The sequence below is a fragment of the Pleurodeles waltl genome, chromosome 4_2 (genome assembly GCF_031143425.1).
Source record: "Pleurodeles waltl isolate 20211129_DDA chromosome 4_2, aPleWal1.hap1.20221129, whole genome shotgun sequence".
Classification (NCBI taxonomy): domain Eukaryota; kingdom Metazoa; phylum Chordata; class Amphibia; order Caudata; family Salamandridae; genus Pleurodeles; species Pleurodeles waltl.
In genome coordinates this window covers 14,426,475-14,446,122 of record NC_090443.1, presented here as the reverse complement: position 1 = coordinate 14,446,122, position 19,648 = coordinate 14,426,475, and the positions used below count along the sequence as shown (strand labels likewise).

Genomic DNA, 19,648 nt, shown 5'->3' with positions numbered 1-19,648 from the left:
TCTATGTAGTGTACAAACCAGGCACACTGTGTAGGGGGTCCAGGCAACCACATGTTGGTTTCCAGAGGCAAAAACTAGATCACCTAATGCTCAATTTTTTTTGGTAGGTTGGTTGAGCAGTTTGGCTAATCTTGGAGAAGTGCAAAACATTTGTTGTACTCACAGTATCAATCATGCAACTCACATACTCAAAGGAATAACTTGAGACCAATTTATAAAAATACTTCAGATTTTTATATACATTTTAAGACCAAGATTATCAAAATTGGTTAAGTAGTTTTGAAGTTATTCATTTTTCAAGTTTTAATAAATGCATTCTTTCTGTGCATAATTACGCACCATAGGAATCAATAGGCAGTCACTTTTAAAAATGCATATGAAATCGTACAGTTGCTTTACCAAGTTCAGCTTTGGTAGGTTGGTCGCAGTCGTTGGTGGGCATGCTGTGCCAGCAGTAGAGGTTTGGGCAGCTCCTGGTTCCGGTGGGAGCAGAGTTGAAAAGACTGTTGGAGCTGGTGCAGGGCCATTGCGAGGGACCACTTGGAAAAGGTCTGCAGGGGCAGGTTTAAAGGTGATGCCTTGGGGTCCCTTTGTGGTGTCGAGGTCGCAAGGGGTGAGGAACCCTTGGGGCACAGCTGGTTCCTCGTTGCAGGACGATTGCAGGACAACGGGGGCACTCTGGAGGGAGGTCCAGAGTGTTTCTGAAGTCCCTCGACTGCGGCTTCCTTCTGGTCCAGTTGCAGCACAGGGGGAGCTGTTTTACTGTCTTTCAAGTGTCCACTGACCAGTACCTGGGGTATTGGCACGACTCGGCCACTGAAGGGTCAGCGCCACAAAACCTGGCACACTTGCAGGGTTGTCCGGGCAGGCTTTGGTGTATCGTTGGGTCTGGCTGCGATCTCAGGTTGCAGAGATATCAGCCAGTCAGTGAAGTGACCCTCGCTGGTTTGTTGGTCTTTGTTGCTTTGCAGAGTGGTGCCTCCCCTCAGAAGGGAGATCTGGGGTGATTTGTGAAGCCTTGAGGTCCCCTGGGTTTCTTGGGGGTCAGTCCAGTGTCCAGCTCCTCTGCAGCAGCGATTTTTCGGGCCCTAGATGCAGCAGCCAGGGTTTGGTGCATTTTCTTGGTGCAGCAGGTCTTGCTCTTGCTCTTGCTTTGGATCTTTTTTGGTGCTGGTCTTCTTTGTCCTTTAGGATCTGAAATCTAGGTCTAGGGGAGCTCACTAAATACTGAATTTAGTGTGTGTTTTTAGGGGGAACCTGGTAGTGTCCAATGGGACACTCACCTTTGGGTCGCTACACCCACTACAGTGACCACTTCCTGTGGGAAGGGTCACTGCCCTAAACCTAATCGGCTATTTTCCTCCATTCCAAGAATTTGAGGGTCCACCTTTCCCCCTCGCAGGCAACACCTTAGGGGCGGTGCATGCCAGGTGAGACCACTCCTCCTACCCTTTGTTAGGTTTCCTGCCAAAAGTGTGGGTTTGCAGAGGGGGATGCCAGCTGCTGCTAGCAGTAGGCTTGAGGGTCAGGTTTCAAGGGCGATAAGCCAGGACAGTGCACATTCCTGAGGGAGGGGTTGTTAGCTCCTTCACCCAGGAAGGGTATTGTCTTACAAACCAGAGAGGCAGGTCTCTCCCCCCCAGGTTTGTATATTGGCTGTCTGGAGGCGGCAGCTGGATAGGACCAGTCAGCAACCGTGCCAGGTGACCCCTGGGTACATTTAGGGATAAATTCAGTACTGGCACCAGTTTGGATTTATCTTTCAGAGTTGTTTGATACCAAACAAACCAGGGTTCAGGGTGGCCATCATTCAGCTGGAAACTCGTATTTGACCAGTGTCTAGCACATGTATTAAAATGGCTGCCCTGTTCACTCACTATGTCCCAGGTTTGGCAAGGACACAGTGGGGTAATATTGCTCATGCAGCTATTGCCTCATATATGATATGGAACACCCTGTCTTAGGGCTGTAAGGCCTGCTAGAGGAGTGACTTACCCCTGGTAAATGCAGTGTATAGTGAACAGGGCACACTGGCAGTGTGTCATGTGAAGTTTGTATTTTAGGCTTGCACCAGGACACTCAGCCTGCAATGGCAGTGATGGGTGCCTCTGGATGCATGGCCCTAGACGGTGGCACAATCAGTGCTACTGTCTTCGGGGGCCTACCCTGTAGTACCCCATGCCCAGGGTACATAGGTACCCACTTACTAGGGACTGATAGTGGTAGTTAAGGGTGTACCCACTTGTGCCAATGCATCACAACAGATTTAGGGAAAGAGTTATGGCCCAAGGAACCTGGTTAGCAGGGGCCCTGGGCACTACAGTTTCTAGAACACATCAATATCAGGCAAAAAGTGGGGGATAACCATGGCGAAAAGAGGCTTTTTCTCACATTGTGAGCCCATTATATCCACTAGTTTGTTCAACCATAATTCACATTTTGATATAGCCCACTAAAGAATACAGAAAGGGGTGATTGGCCAGCCTACTTGAGACACTGGCTGCCATGAACTTTGAGTAGGTGCATTTTGGCTCATTACACGTGCACATCCACTTAAAAAAGTGCACTTCAGTGCCAGGTTTGAAAGGCCTATACTTTTTTGCTGTTGCTTTTTTTTCTTTCCATTCTTTATTTTTTTAGGACTGGCTTGACAGGTATGGTTGCTACCTGTCCACATTTATACTGGCATGCCCAGTATTTTAATGTCCCAGCCAGGACACAAATCACCTAGAGGTGGTATTCTTTCACTTATCTACAGCTGCACTAATGACCCCTGCCAATAATTCAACTAAACAAAGACAGAAAGTCCTACCTAAAAATGAATATAGATGATTTCATATAAAGTTCTACATACAAATAATGTTTCTTCCTTTGCAGAATATATAAACGTGAACAGATGGGTGGTATTCTTCTCTAGGAATGGTGGCAACACCATTGACACCAATGCTTCTACCAAACCTTATATGATCAACTGAAATTTTTTAAAAACTGTACTGCGAACAGGGGCTCTGGCTTGATCTACAAATGTAATTCATGAACTACGGCATTTGGTTGACAGAATTTGGTGATTGTGCCTAAAGAGTGCTTGCATTGCAGCCCTATTGGCTGCAAAGGGTATTCCCCTCATCTAAGATCGCTGCTGCAAACGTAATGATGAGGTGGCTTGTTTCATCTTGCGCGCAATATCTTGATTTTGCTCAGTGCTTTATTTAATTGTTGTGGTGTAGATTACAAATAGTCTGTTGTGTCCTTCTTTCACATATGCAGAGTAGACCACTAAACAGTGCTGACCTGTAGCAGCTATACAAGATGTGTTCTTGCACATATGGAAGTCAGGGGAACCTCCACTTTTCCCATAAGATCTTACTCTTAACATGACCCGCATCCAGTACTACAGCTTTCGTCTTGTGTTTCATATCGCTTCTGCTGGATGCACATCATACTGCATCTTCAGCCGCTAGTGTCCCACTGTGTGTACCTAACCCATGCAGTGGCCATTTTGCCTGAAATTCTGAGATGGGTCCCAAGGGCAGAGTGCGGTTCATGGAATACAGTACAGACAGTGGCCATTGTGTGTCCTACAGCAGCCCCTGCCTGACTGCTTCCTCCAGAACCTGAATGGCATACACGTGCCTGGGGCGTGCAGGATCCACGTAGCGCTATGCAATGCCAACTCTTTCAGCATGGGTTATCCTCCAGATACAGCCAGTCTCTCAGCCCGAGAGTGCAGCTCCTCAGCATGAACTGGGGGGAAGGAGAAAGCAATCGTACCATAAAGAAGAAAAGATTTAGACAACAGAAGGGAGCTGCTCCCTGCTGCAAAGCGTGTGCCGGGAGTGACCTGTGACCCGATGAACAGGTGCCCTTACAGTCTGGTATCCGGCCCTCGTCTGAGAACTACCACCCCACCAAGGCTTGGCCCAAAACCCTCCTCATACTGACAGTGCCACCACCCAGGCCTGGAGTACATCATAAGGTGTTCCGCATGCCTGGAGGGCTTGTAATAGGGACTGTGCCCTATAGTGCTCCCCTTTGGCCTTTATTGCTGTCAGTCACCCAACTGTCCCTTATGTGGTACCAGTGGACCAGCCTAGGTGGAACTGTAGTCTGTTACCTGTGCCTCAGAGCCACGCACTACCCTCAACATCCAGCATGGGTGCTGTCCCTGTGCCGGTTGCCATGGCATGGCCATGCACCCCAAGAAGTAGGCCACGCTGAGGAAGGGCTACTGTGTGAAGGTGAGCAACATGGAAGATGTGACTGTGAGAGTTTAGGGCAAGGATTGTGCCTGCAAGAGTATGGGGCGAGCCCGTGCGAGTGCAGGGTGAGTGGCGTGTCTGTGTGAGTGCTAGGTGTGACTGTATTAGTGCAGGGTACGCCTGGGTCAATGCAGAGTAAGCTTTGCACTTTGATGCTTGTTCTCGCTTGAAGTGAGCTGCTGGCGGCAAAGCCTGCTTCCCTGGGGCTGTCCTCCTTATCTCCATTGTGACGTTCTCGCGCTCCCTCTCACTCTTCGTAGGTTTTGGTGAAGACTCTCTAGTTGGACCTTCCCTTCCATCCAACTGGACTCTAACCCCCTTCTGGTATTTATATTTGGCACTTTTAAGAGAGCTCGGTGAAGTGCGGGCACCACATCAGCACAGTATAAATAAATCAATTATCTTTGGTCTTGCCAATATTTAAGATCACACTCCTTCCAGTGCAGACCGGTAACCATCATGGCTTGACTGGGGCAAGAAAGACTGATTCGTAGTTATGTGATTGCGGTATCTTCCTCTTAAACAAATCAATAGATCTCCTCACATAGCTGAGTAGGAAGTAGAAATTGTTCTGCCTGAGCATTTTGTAGGTCCACTATGCAGGTTTCAACTTAATACGTCTCAGTGCAGATGGGGATTTTGGCTTGCATGATTTTAGGGAAGATAAACTCTTGGGAAACAGCAGCTTTGCTCCGAGGGCAGTTTGGTGGTTTACACAGAAGATTGCTCACAGTCTTGTCAGATCTTAGCTACTTCATAGGTGCAAACTAGAGGATACAGCAGTTGAGAAACGATGAGGCAGATTGAACATAAGACAACACTGGCATTATGTCAATTTCGAGCAAATAAGTGCTTCCATAACATCATTTTAAGGTTTCCAAACATTTATAAAGATGGCTAGGTACAATATGCTGAGAGATGAATAACTAATACAAATTAATTTCACTGCATTCTCACGCAAAGGTGAATGCATGAATTTATGCTATTTTTGAAATATTTCAACATGTTCAGCACCACTAAATATTGAGCTTGCTCAAGCGTAGAAACGTGGCAGAACTGCAAGAAGCATATTCTTTTCTCCACCTAGCACTTCCTGCAATTTAGCCGTCCCTGTCTCTCTCGCTCTGTCTCTCTTTCTCTGTCTCTTTCTCTCGCTCTCTGCCTGTCTCTCCCTCTCCCTCTCTCCTTTTCTCTCTTTTTCTCTCCTCTCTCTCTATGCGCTCGTGCTGTCACTCTGTCTCTCCCTGTTTTCTGTCACTTATCTCTCTGTTGCTCTTCCTCTTCTCTCTCACATTTTACCCGTCGCAAATGGCCCATCAGGCCATTTGCAATTGGTAAAATGCATTTTTCCCATGTACCAACCCTATTTGGAAGTTGGTAACGTATTACCGACACACAAAATAAGGTTTGCTAGTCGGTATTAGACAGTGGCGTGTAAAGGACGTCCCTTCCTAATAGCGAGTCGCACTGGTATTTATGAATGTTTTGCGCCCAGGAATGTGGTCGCAAAACATTTGCAGATTACCACCAAGGAGCCCCTTCCCTTTTGTGAATGGGGTGCCAACATTTTTACAGAGCATTCAACTCTGAAAAAGTAAAAAGAAAACTTTTCATTTTTTTAAAACTATTTTAAATACATCCCCTTTTCCTTTAAGGGAAACAGGCTACATTGTTTTTAAAATGCTTAATTTAAAAAGCATTCCAAACATGGTGGTTTCTGACCCCAACAGTCCATCATCCCTGTGAGTGCCGGCCATTCCCAATGGGTCGCAAATTGCTTTCTGCCTCATGAATATTATTGAGGCAGGTTCCTTGTGACCCATTTTGAAATTGCAAACAGTGCCTGTACATCAGGTTTTGCGACTCTGAAATTGTGAGTCACTAAAAATCGCAATTTGCGAGTCACAAAACCTGATGGTCGTACATGTGACCCTAAATCTCTAATTCTCTCTTCTCCCTATACTTTTTCTTGCTGTCTGTCTTGCTCTCACACTCTTGCTCCTTTCTCTCACTATTGTCTCTATCTGTTCACAGATCTTGCTCTTCCTCTTCTCTTTCGCTTCTCTTGCTCTTTCTCTTCTCTTGCTTTCTCTTTCTCGTTTTTTCTCTTGTTCTTCCTCTTCTCTTTCTCTGTCTTTTCTCTTTCTATTTCTTTTCCTCTTCACCTTTCTGTTTCTGTTTATTTCGCTTACTCTTTCTCATGTTTTTTCTCTTGTTTTTCTCTTCTCTTTCTCTGTCTCTTCTCATTCTTTCGCCTTCTCTTTCTTTTTCTCCTTTTGTCTGTTCTCTGTCTGTTCTTTCTCTTGCTCTTTCTCTTTATTTTATATTCCTTCAGCCTAACTGGGGGACATCCTACATCAGAGCCTACGTGTGGTATGTAAGGACTAGTGCTGTTTACACGAGTCTTAAGCTGAGACTGACTGATATGTAATTTAATGAAGCATACAACCCAACTTAACTGAGTGACACTAATTGTTGCTGATGTTGTTGCTGGTGTGCATTGTTGTGCCTTAGTTGACACTTTTGTGATTGATTGTTACACCTCAAAGCAGAGTGCACAAGGGGATTTTGGTGTCTCTTTTTTGCTTCATTATCACGCATGAAACAGTTCCAGATATGAAAGTTGAGACTACCAGTTGTACAAAAATTACACTTTAAATAAGTACTTTTCAGTGCAGTGTTATAATGTGCCTATTAGTATCAAAGCTTCCACGTTAAAGAACAGTAGATGTTATAGCACTTTCTAAATACTTATAAGGTCCCACAGGTGAGACCTGTTGGCAATGCCAATGCTTGTTTTCTTTATCTTTTCCTCTGTGTGACCCCGGCTGGTTCTGCAGCTCCTTTACTTCCAGGCCACAGTAGACATAGAAAAAGGAATACCTGACTTTTTTTTTATTTGCAACCCCACCTTCCCTTGTCCTTTTTTCAATTTTACATTAATTGTAACAACTCCCAATTGTTTATTTATAAGCTTTTTTATACATACACACCAAATCTTGGATTCAGTTTTTCCCTTCAAATCCTTTTATTTTCTTGGAAATTGAGACTCTTCATTATCACAATTTCCCAAAAGGGAAATCTTTAGAAATTCGTCATAATAAGGTGGTGTAAATAATGTATTTATATTTTATGCTGGCTGTCTGAGCCTGTAGGGAAGTGATGTGACATGATTATGCAATCTGTGGTTTATTATGTTTTTTTTACATTTATGAAATGTTTAACGTGATATCGAACATGTTGCGGAGGTAAAACAAAAATCAAAGCTTAAGTGAATTACCAAAACGTGTACTGATGTGTTTGGCTGAGAAGCCTGGCCCACAAGTGAGAAAACATTGAAATGGGAGACACTGTTGCTTTAAAACCAGCGTGTGCTGCTGTCAATTTCTAAGCCACTGAAACTCAAAGTGCCTTACGTACGCTTCCAGGAGCAGGTTTGTCCCAAACCCATACCCACTAGGATGCTGCATGGGAAATATTACTCCTATTTACGCTGAATTGTAATTCTCTCATCTTTCCCCCCTTTCTGTCTCTCTCCCTCATGCCATTTCTTTGCCCACCAAACACCCCCTCCCGCCACCTCCTTTGTTCTATTTATCCATCCGTTCCCCATTGCTCATCAGACTCTCCTGACTCCTCTTATTTCATTACTCCTTGCGCCCTCGTGTACTCTACGCCGGCTAGGGTTTCCCCACAGCTCTGCACACTCCTGTACCCCTCCTACCCCAGGGCTCCTCCTATTCTGCTCTTGCTCTATTTATTACTCTTCTGCTTTGTTACCCTTTACGGTCCCGTTGCTCCCCACGCACTCATCTTATTCTCATCTTCCTCGGCTGTTTCTTCACCATCTTTTATTTACTTTGATCAACTGCTTCTCCTGCCCCTGATTCTGCTCATGCACCCTCCTGTATCCTCCTACTGGATTGATAAGCAGGCACTTTTCATTTGCTTTTCTGCCTCATTACACCCTTCTTCTCTTCCCCACATCACTTCCTACTCCTCCCTCTGTCCCATGTCTTAGTTTACCCCTCGTTTCTTCTTGCTCCTCGTCCTTCATTTGCTCGTCTTGTTGTAATGGCTCGACCACCATCCTGTCTTTTATCTCCCATTCTGCCTCTTTCCTTCTCTCCTCTCCTCTCAGGCTGCTTTAGTGTTTCACATCTCTGCGCCTCCGACGTTTCACTTCTCCTGTACTTCCCATGCCCTCCCTTACCTCTAAATACTCTTGCTCCTTACCCATTATTTCCTCCTCTTGCCATCACAGTTCCTCGATGTGCTCTTTTCTAACCCTTACTCCCAGTGACCCCATATACTCCTCTTTGTGTCTTTCTCTCCAACCACCCTTGGCTCCTCACATTTCACTTTTCTCTCCATCTCTGCAGAGTAACAATGCCTCAGGGAACGCATGGAACTGGCTCTACTTCATCCCGCTCATCATCATTGGCTCCTTTTTTATGCTGAACCTCGTGCTGGGCGTCCTGTCGGGGTAAGTCATGCTGTGTTATTTTAGAGTCATTTGTACGCTTGCATTATGCCCTTAGTGTGGCCTTGCGAACGGATTCCAGGTATCTTCCATCCTTGGTTTTGACAATCCTGTTGCAGACCAGAGCATGATTTTGTTTGTGAAGCAGTATCATCAGTCGTATACTTATGCTCTATTCACGTTTTCCAGTAAGATTTTCTCAATCACTGATAAGCCAGTGATCACAGTGTTTGATGCGTAGCTGGAGTTCATACCCAATCAGTTGGCTTCCATGGATTATGCGACATGCGCAGTACCGGCACGTAATATGCACGTAGGGTAATTGGAGAAACTATGATAGCCATGTCCTGAACTACCTGGAATGTGTTGGATGAGCATTAGGTGTTCCTTGTAATGTATTCCTTTCTAGATTTGTGTGGGTTGTTAGGAAGGGGAATGGTGTAAAGAGTACAATGACACCCAAAAGTTCTGTCTTGGATTCGTGTAGGCTGCTTACTCCAATATTTTGGTTTACTTGGTACAAGAGTTGTGTATTAGGGGAATACTGTTGTTGTTAGTACATGCCACCCAACTATGTTACATGGCTGTGCTTTGTTGATTGGATGTGTGGTGTTTTGCCCAGTATTTTCTGGTACATTCTAGACAGTTCAGTTTGAACTTTGTAGGCAGCTATAGCAATATACTAGTTACAATAAGCACTGTGTATCAAATTTAATCAGTTGCGTTAATTAGCATGAATATCAAGCCGTGGGATGAGGAGGTTCCTGGTGAATTAAGTAATGTATTTGATTGCACTTCTTTCAAGGAGCAGCAGACCATTGTGATTTTTCAAGGTGTCTTAGATTCCTAAGAATGAGGTTGAAGAAGAAGTAACCTTTGTGCCTTTGGGAATAGTGAGCAAATCCTGAAGAGGTGATAGCTTATTGTGCGTGGACATAAAAAAAGGGCATGGCGAAGTTATATCTCAATGTATTTGGCAGGGAGCAAGGCCTGGAGAGGTGCTGTCCCACAGCGCCTGGGCAAAGAACAGGGCATGGAGAGTTGATCGCTCAGTGTGTCCTTGGACACCGATCAGAACCTGAAAAGGTGACGTGCCACTTTTTTCAGAGGACAGGAACAGAACAGGTGCTGTACCACTGAGTCTGCGTGGAGAGAAGCTGAGCCTAAAGAATTGATATCTTAATGTGTCACTGGGCAGATATCAAAGTCTTGAAAAGTGGTATCGCACTGTGTCGAGGAGAAAGACCTTGTACTGTAGAGGTGATATCTTCTTGTTTGTGTGTATAAAGCCTATCAAAACAAATAATATCTCACCGAGTCTATTAAGAGAGCAGTGGCTGCTGGAAAGGTGATACCTCACAGTGTGCCTAGACAGAGGTGGGGGAGGGTCGATATTACACCATGTCTCTACAGAAAGCTGTGCCTAGTGAGTTGATATCTTACTGTGTCTGAAAAAGAGAGCAGGGCTTAGAGGGGTGGTGTTTGATTGCGTCCTCGGACAGAGAGATTGGTATGGAGAGGTAATATATCTCTCTGGACCCAAACCAGGCAATGTAGATGTGATATCCTAATGTGCCTCTAGAAAGAGCTGGAGCTAAGGATGAGATATATCCTAGGTCAGGACCTGATGGTAGTTCACTGTGTCTAAACAGAGAGCAGGGGCTGGAGAGGTAAGATCTCATTGTGCCTGGAAAAGAGGGCTTGGCCTGGAGAGATGTTACACCAATACGTCTGAATATAGAGCTGGACCTAAAGAGGTGATATTTAGCTATGCGTAGATATAGGGCTGGGCTTGCCTAAATGACATCTCACTCTATCTCAAAAGATAACTGGCCCTAAAGAGTTGGTATATCGTTATGCCTAGATAGACAGCAAATCCTAAAGAGGTGACATCTATTAGTGTGTGAAGAGAGGGTTGGAAATGGAAAAGTGTTATCTTGCTGTGCTTGGAACAAAAATCGGGTGCTGGACAGGCCATATCACTCTCTCTGTGCCTTGGGGGAGAGAACATGCTCTCCAGTGGTTATCTCTCCAGTGTTTGTACAGAAAGGATTGAAGGACCTACAAACGTGATACCCAATTAGACTAAATGCAGAGCAAGGCCTTGAGAGGAGAACTCGCTTTGTCTCCTGTCTCAGATAGCAAGGTCGGCAGAGATGATATCTCACGGTTTCCTGCTGCAGAAAGCAGAGCACGACCCAGAGTGGTGATATAACACTGTGGCCCATATTTATACTCTGTTTGCGCCGGATTTGCGTCATTTGTTTTAACGCAAATTCGACGTAAACTTTACTCCTTATTTATACTCTGATGCTAGACCCTTCTAGCGCCAAAGTTATGGAGTTTGAGTCATTTTTTGTACGTGAAAACCTGCCTTGCGCTAATGACATGCAAGGTAGGCATTCCCGTGCAAAAAATGACTCTAAGGCATGTGCCCCTTATTTATCCTCCGGCGTCAAAATGACGCACAGGAGGAGGTGGGCCTTAAAACATGGCGCCCAGCCAGATTTGCGCCATTTTTTAACGCCTGGGTCAGGGCAGGCGTTAAGGGACCTGTGGACTCATTTCCATGGTCAGAGACCATGGAAGCACTCCACAGGTGCCCTTCCCTGCACCCAGGGACACCCCCTGCCACCCTCGCCAACCCCTGGAGGATACCCATGGATGGGGAACCCATCCATGGTGAGTGCAGGTAAGTGCAGGTAAGTATATATATATTTGTTTTTTGGTGGCATAGTGGGGCCTAACGTGGGCCCCCTTACATGCCACTGTGCCCAATGGCCATGCCCAGGGGACATAAGTCCCCTGGGCATGACCATTGGTCAGGGATACATGACTCCTGTCTTTGCTAAGACAGGAGTTATTTCCATGGGGGTTGTGAATCAAAAAATGGCGCAAGTCAGATTAGAGCCAATATTTTTGACTCTAACCTGACTTGCACCATTCTTTGGCGCACAACCCCCAGTCTTCCCTTCGCCTCTTCTGCCTGGTTACTGTCATTAATTTTGACGCAAACCAGGCCGCAGCGCCGGCTAACGTCATTCCATAAATAAGGCGCCTGGCTGGCGCGTTGGAATGGCATTAGCCGGCGGTAAACATTTTGACGCAAATCTGCCCAAGCGCTGATTTGCGTCAAAAAAGTATAATAATAGGCCTGTGTCTGGATAGAGGTGAGCAGACATGGAGAAGTGATATTTCACTGTTTCCCGACATAAAACAGAACCCGTGGAAATTATATCAGGTAGTGTTATTGGCTGGAGAGCAGAGCGTGGCTTGGAGAAGTAAAATCCCACTGTGTCTGGACAGAGGGAAGAGAAGGACTTGGCTTTTACTGCACCTTGAGGTCCTTAATCCGACTTTTAGGGTCTTGGCTCATACCTTAGATTTAGGTGGTACATGTACAACAGTACTCATGTGGTTCTTAACCTTGTTTAAGATGTAATTTCTGAGAGGAAGCATGTGTGTGTGCTCTCTGCCACTTTGCCCTATTGAATGTTATATGGTCTAAATTCACAAATAAATCCCCCACTACTAGTCCACAAATCAAGGTGTATGCAAATATCTATTGATCAGAGCTGATGAAAATATATGTCTACAATAATAATTATCCTCTGTTGTGTTATGTAAGGGGAAAGCAACCTGTTCAATCCTAGCCTGCTCTCAGGTAGGTGCTATTCAAACAAAATACATTAGGCATTGTTAACCAAAGAAAAGACATAAGTCTGACACGTGTTCTAATGATATCATTTATTTGGACAGACTACCCTCATCCACACACCATAGAGTACTGTACACATTCAAGGAACATGATTGCCTGAACAGGCTCAATCAAAATCAAGAACTCTTTTGCATGAGATCACAGAAGCTATCCATCACTCAACCAATTTTACTCAGGATGCCTCTTATAAGATTAAAACCAATGGGATATTGTTAAATGCCAATTTCTCCTAAATCCTTAAGTCAACATGTTTCAGTGGCCAACAAAGCCCATATGCGTCAGTGGTCTTAATCAGGAAAGGGATCCCTAACAGTAACTTGCTGTCATGATAATAGATTAATTCAGGACCAAAATTAGAATTGGTCTGACAGGTTTCATTAAGGTAAAATGGAGAATTTCAAGGTACTTTAACAATAAATCCCTAAATTAATTTTCATTTGTAGGCTGTAAATGAAAATAGTGCAGTTGAAAAGTTGTCACTTGCAAAACAAAGGTAAATTGAGAAGCTTCAAAACCTGGGAATTCACATCTTAGTTCTTACTACTGTATAAAAAAAGAAAAGTGGCTGCTTTGAACTCACTTCTCAAATTTGTATGTTGGAGTCTTGGAGTTCTTGTGGTTTCGTGGCAGCAGTTAGAGGACTTTGTAGAGGATTTCCGTAACCCTTATCTATGTTTTGTGAAGTCTTTTTGGTGTCTATTTTTAAAGACGACCTCTTGTGGCTTAAACATTTTCCTTGGAGTTTTGTCGAATCAGACCTTAAATGGATAATGTGCTTGCTCATTATCATTGAGGATTATAATTTCCGGTTGAATTTTCAAAGGCGATTGTTTTCAAAAACTGAGTTTCTTGAGTGAAATACCTCATCTGTGCTATCGTTATTTTGTGTCTCTCTAGAAATGAGGGTTAGTACTAATGGGAAAAGAATTCAGGGGCACATTTATACTCTGTTTGCACCAAATGTGTGTCAAACATTTTGACGCACATTCGGCGCAAACCCTGCCCCATATTTATACTTTGACGCCCGAGCCCACGGACGTCAAAATTCCATCATGTGCGTCATTTTTTGGAAGCAGGAAACTGCCTTGCGTTAATGATATGCAAGGTAGGCGTTCCCTTCCAAAAAATGACTTTAAGGCCCGTGCGCCTTATTTATACCCCAGCGTCATTTTGACGCACAGGAGGGGGTGGGCCTTAAAAAACGGCGCACAGCCTCTTGTGTGCCGTTTTTTAATGCCTGGGTCAGGGCAGGCGTTAAGGGATCTGTGGGCTCGGAAGGAGCTCGGAAGGAGCCCAGAGGTGCCCCAGGGACACCCCCTGCCACCCTCGCCCACCCCTGGAGGACACCCATGGATGGGGGGACCCATCCCAGGGAAGTAAAGGTAAGTTCAGGTAAGTATTTTTTAACTTTTTTTTAAATTGGCATAGGGGGGCCTATTTTGGGCCCCCCTACATGCCACTATGCCCAGTGACCATGCCCAGGGGACATATGTCCCTTGGGCATGGCCATTGGGCAAGGGGGCATGACTCCTGTCTTTGCTAAGACAGGAGTCATGTCAATGGGGGTTGTGCGTCAAAAAAAATGACGCAAGTCCGGTTTGAGGCCTGATTTTTGACTCAGACCTGATTTGCACCATTTTTTGACGCACAACCCCCATTTTCCCATACGCCGGCGCTGCCTGGTGTGAGTAATTTTTTTTGACTCAGACCAGTCCGCACCGCCGGCTAATGTCATTCCATAAATAGGGCGCCCTCATGGCGCGTTGGAATGGCGTTAGCCAGCAGTAACTTTTTTACGCACAACTGCGTTGGCGCAGTTGTGCGTCAAAAAGTACAAATATGGCCCAAAGTTTTGATTTTATGAGTTTCTGTAAAGATCATAGCCGAATACTATAGTGTGTTGTTTGTGTCATAGAAGTATGTGATGGAATTTCTGAAAGGACCATACGGTTGAGGCTGACTGTAAAACATCTCACGCCAGCTGTTCTCTCTTGTCCCATTCCTCTTCCTCCTGATATTCTTTGTTTATGGCGTCTTATTGTGGAACTCAAATAGTGATGGCTGTGCGTCTGACTCACGTCGGAAACTTAATGGCAGTTCTGCAGAAAGTAAATTGTAACTAATTCCTAGATGGCGACTCTCGATCTACCCTGATCGGTGTGTATTATGTAAAACGTATACGAGGTAGTATCATGTAGATGAAACAGAAAAATATATTAGGTATATTTACTGTAGCTTATGTTCTAAAACAGGAATATCCTAGTGAGATAAAAACACCATATACAACGTCACAGTCATATATGTTGGTGTGGTTTGCAGTAATCACGAGTGGATTCATGCAACCTGGACTCTTGTGAAATAGTCTTTATTTGAATGAATATGTACATGACTGTGTGATGTATCTGTTTTTATCTTACTAGGAATATCCTGTCCTTTATCATACATTATATCTAGTATACTTATTGAGTTTGTAGGAGCAATTAACATTCCATAACATCCCGTTGTTTTTAATCTTGTCAGGGCGCCTTGAATAAAATTGGTTTGGTGACCTATTTGGTAATCTTAATCTGCTGTTTCGATCCCAACTATGATCTAACGCAAAATAGCTCCTGATTTGTGTTGAGCCCCATTAATGCAATCATGTGCCTTTAAACTGGACAGTACCCTATGATGAAGCATGCCACAACCTGTGATTGAGAGTAGTCTGTCCGCGTATCTTTCGAACACGTGTCACGCTCATATCTTCGCTTTGGTTCACTATGCCTAATATATTTCTTACACATTCATGATTGGGAGGGTGCATTAGTTACTCGTTAATCCTCTCTGTCTCCTTTTTCGTGGATTTCACTCCTCAAAGAGTCTGATTTATTAAGATTATTATTCTTGCTTTATTTCTACCATCAGACCCCGGTCAATACTTTTATTCCAAATTTCCGCAGCTCAGGTTTAGGGCTTGCACAGTTCAGGAGGTGGCCCTTACACCTCTCTTCCCCTGCAAAAGGAGCTTCCCAGTAGGACTGTAAATGTTACTGCAAACTTGGAGCTAAGCCAAAAAATTTAAGAGAGCAATCGCCTAAACGCAGGCAATCTTAGGCCCATATTTATGGGAAAATGACAGAGCGCGACACTGCGCCAAAATTGGCAGCACCGCGCTCCGTTATTTTCACAATGCAGGGATGCGCCGTATTTAAGTGAATACGGCACACCCTTGTGTTGTCCCCTGCGCTGGCGCTAAATGTAGCTGCCAGTGTCAACGCAGGCATCCTTGCACTATTGTGCAACGATGTCTGCATTGAGGGGTGTGATTGTTTATGTGCGGGAAGGTGTCCCTTCTCTCACATAAACAATCACTAATGGTGCTCTGGCACTTCTTTGTGTGCTGCAGAATGCAGCACACGCAGACGTGCCAAAGCGTCATTTTCAAATGATTGTTTATGTGTGGGAAGGGAAACCTTCCCACACATAAACAATCATTTCTTGCATTTTGCTCTTTCTATGCGTGCTGCAGAATGCAGCACGCATAGAAAAAGCAAAAAACGAGGAAGAATAAAAGTATTCCTCCTCGTTGTGCCTTGCTAACGCCACCCCCAAAGGATGGCGATAGATTTTGGCGCTGCCTCAGGTTTGCGGAATCTTGCAAATCTGAGGCAGCATCAAAATGCAATGGATGTTGCTGTGGCACGCCCACAGCAACACCCATTGCATGCCCCTCTGATGCAGATAATTGCGTCGGACGGGCCCATATTTACAAGGAGATGTAACACCACAAAAAGTGGCATTACACCTCCTTGTAAATATGGAGCTGAGGTTAGCGCCACTGGAGCGTCCTGTAAAGTGACTATCCAGTGGCACTAGGGGCTCATAAATATGCCCTTCAGTGTGCAAAAAGACAGATGAATCTGACTGATGTCAACAGATTAAGGGGCATATTTATACTTTCTTTGCGTCATTTATTTACGCAAAAGCGGCGCAAACTTACAAAATATAATTGTATTTTGTAAGTTTGCGCCACTTTTGCATAAAAAGATTACGGCAATGTGGCGATTTTTTTTTATAAATATGGGCCTAAGTTTTGGGCGTAGCTAATTAAACTGAAATATTACAGGACATACATTCCTTATAAATGAAACTTACTGGCAGTTTGCAGCATGAGCGAGGCCAGCCGTAACAAAGAAAATCTAATTGTATAGAGCAAATATCAACAAAAACGTAATTATATTTAAACGTCGAAAGTGGCTTATGAATGATTCGTTTTCGTGAGGGAAGGAGTGCTGCACTGAAGCCTAACAAAGTCTGAATGGAGGTGCAAAGAGGACAGATAACCAAAAGAGTTACCTGTGACTTCCCCTGTCCACATGTGCACGCATATATTACCAATATGACAAAGTTGTACTTTGATACACAGTGATTGTATTTTCTGTATTTAGCAAGCAAACCTCTTGCTTCTGCAAGCCAACATCAATACGAATGTCCGCATTGCCACTAATTAGCGACGATGGTTTGTCCGGAGAGTGATGTAACAGCTGAACAAAACCCCTAAGGGGTCGAAGTAAGAGATTCGGTGTCTTGAATGTTCCCTTTCACTGTCTCCAGCAGAAGAGAATGTCTGTTGTTGGTTCTCTGTCACTACATTTAGCAGAAGAACCTATTCTCTGGCCTGTTCTCTACCACTGTATCCATAATGGTAGGCAGAACTGTTAACATTGACCCTCAGTGACCTCCTGTATTGATCTCTTGATTCGCCCTTAGCCACCTACTAGTTTCTGATTTATTACTCAGAATTTAGGGAAGGGGCGAGGCCTGGAACCTAGAGAAGCAAGCACTGGCGAAGCCAATAGGTTGTTTCTTAGGGACCTTCTGGCTTTCACAATGCTTCTTAGCGATAGTGAACAGCATCAGTGACAAACATTTACAATGCAATGGGTCTCGCTTTTGCTCGAGTTAGAACCGTTAACATTGTAAATTCCTAACTGGACTTTTCTTGTCACTTCAATTGAAAATGAAAAGTAAAACATTTGACATAAGCAAGCCGATTAAAAGCACCCTGGCTTCCATGAACATGAGCGCGAATGAGAGACACAAAAGAAAAAAGAAGTTTGCTCGCAATCAAACATATCCGCAACCGTGTAAATATCCATGTAACCAGGTCCATGTCCAAGGCGGTAACAAAACCACCCCAAGGAGGGACAAGCATAAAGCTTCTGCCAATTATAACAAAGGATTTTTGAAAGGCAAGCCCATGAACAAGTGATAGTGATAGGCGTGCGGGGGTGTGGTTAAAAGCCCACAGAGAGATTACAACAGGTCAGAGCGCTTGCACGCTCAACCTAAAAAGCAATGGTACAATCAATGCTATGTAGTAGTAATTGCAAAAAGAGGGGGTTGCATTATTCTGTAGGCACACGCATGCGTCAACACCTTTGCGCTTGCCTACGTACTAACGCGAGAGGTGCTGTCTTTTTTTTTTTTATTACCAATCTAAGGTGGTGGTCGGTCAGTAAAAAAAAAACTAAGTGCACAAAAGCACTGTGGGGGAGAGGGTGCTACGGAGGAGCAGATAGGAGAGAAGCAACGGGGAGTGGGCAGGTGGGTACGAGCGAGGGAGCAACATGGGGGTGAGGAGAGCTACACAAAGGAGATTGCAACAGGGAGCTCAGGGAGCAGGGAGAGACGAATTCTAGAGAGAAAGAGTGATTAGCCATTAGGTAGAGAGCAAAGAAGAAGCATGGGGGTGGAGTATTTGGCAGAAGCAGAGAAAGTGAAACGCAAGAGGGATAAAGTAGGAAACATATGCCCTTAGATTGAGTGCTTAATGAAAAACAAAAAATAGTTTCCCAAAAAGTGGGCAATGGAAGGACACAAACTAGTCAGAGAATGGTAAAGACGCTATGAATGAGGTGAGGAACAAACACAAGATTGACAAGCTTGAACAAGGAAAGCTGTGGAATAAGAAGCGAGATTGGCAGTAAACTGGTGAATAGTAAGCAATGGGCCGGCTGTAAGTTCTTAGTAGGCTCACAATATATATTTTCCAGCCTAATGGCTTGAGCTTTCTGGTGGGCTCGACTTAACTAAAGTCTCTTAAAGCACTCTTTACTTTTTGTTCCTGACACTGCCTCAACATCCCTGGACTCTGGTTGTGGCGAGGGTTGAGCCAGGGGCGCCAGAAGACAAGTGATGGATAACAACTGTTGTACAAGAGTTCTGTTCAGTATACTTTCAAAAGCGAACCAGCATAATGGAAAGCATTCTGTTCAACTGCAGTTTCCTGAGAGGACGGGACCTGTATATCGAGTCGGTGACAGTGCTGGTCCCCAGCAGTCGCTATGTGTTTTTGGCACATGCAGTGTGCGCTAAGTGTTGCCTCCACTCTCTGCAGAAACAGAAATACAGTGGATATCACAGGTCACAGTTACTGCGCCAGCGCACCCTCTTATATAATATTATTTGGTTGTGGCCCTCCAAATGATAATATTTTTCACAATTATTAGAAATCATTTCTGTGTTGTACTCATGATACCTCTGAGCTCTAAAGCCTAAGGGGCATATTTATACTCTGTTTGTGCCGGATTTGCGTCATTTTGTTTTTACGCAAATCTGGCGCAAACTTAAATCCATATTTATATTTTGACGCTAGACCCATCTAGCGTCAAAATATTGGAGTTAACGTCATTTTTTTACCGTGAAAACCTACCTCACCTCAATGAGATGCAAGGTAGGTGTTCCCAGGCAAAAAAATTACTCTAAGGCCTTAGCGCCTTATTTATCCTCCAGTGCAAAAATCATGCACGGGAGGAGGAGGGGCTTATATAATGGCGCTGAGCTTGCTTAGCGCCATTATTTAACGCATGGGTCAGGGCCGGCGTTAAGGGACCTGTGGGCTCATTTCCATGATCTGAGACCATGGAAGCAGCCCACAGGTGCCCTTCCCTGCCCCCAGGGACACCCCACCCACCCCTACCCATACCTGGAGGACACCTAAGTATGGGGGGACCCATCCCAGGTAAGTCCAGGTAATTTATTTTTTTTAAGTGCCATGGGGGGCCTAACTTGGGCCCAACTAAATGGCACTGTGCCCAATGGCCATGCCCAGAGGACATAAGTCCCCTGAGCATGGCCATTAGGCAGGGGGGCATGACTCATGTCTTTACTAAGACAGGATTCATGTCCATGGGGGTTGTGGGTCAA

General features: G+C 44.7%; 1 protein-coding gene across 12 annotated transcripts in view; it reads left to right on the top strand.

The window, feature by feature from the left end:
- CACNA1A (calcium voltage-gated channel subunit alpha1 A) overlaps positions 1–19,648 on the top strand; it is a 1,156,221-nt gene that overhangs the window by 487,793 nt on the left and 648,780 nt on the right. For all 12 annotated transcript variants that reach the window (XM_069230415.1, XM_069230416.1, XM_069230412.1 and 9 more), the window contains one exon: positions 8,642–8,745. In XM_069230415.1, the coding sequence (XP_069086516.1) occupies positions 8,642–8,745 (104 nt within the window). The remainder of the gene's footprint in view (positions 1–8,641; positions 8,746–19,648) is intronic.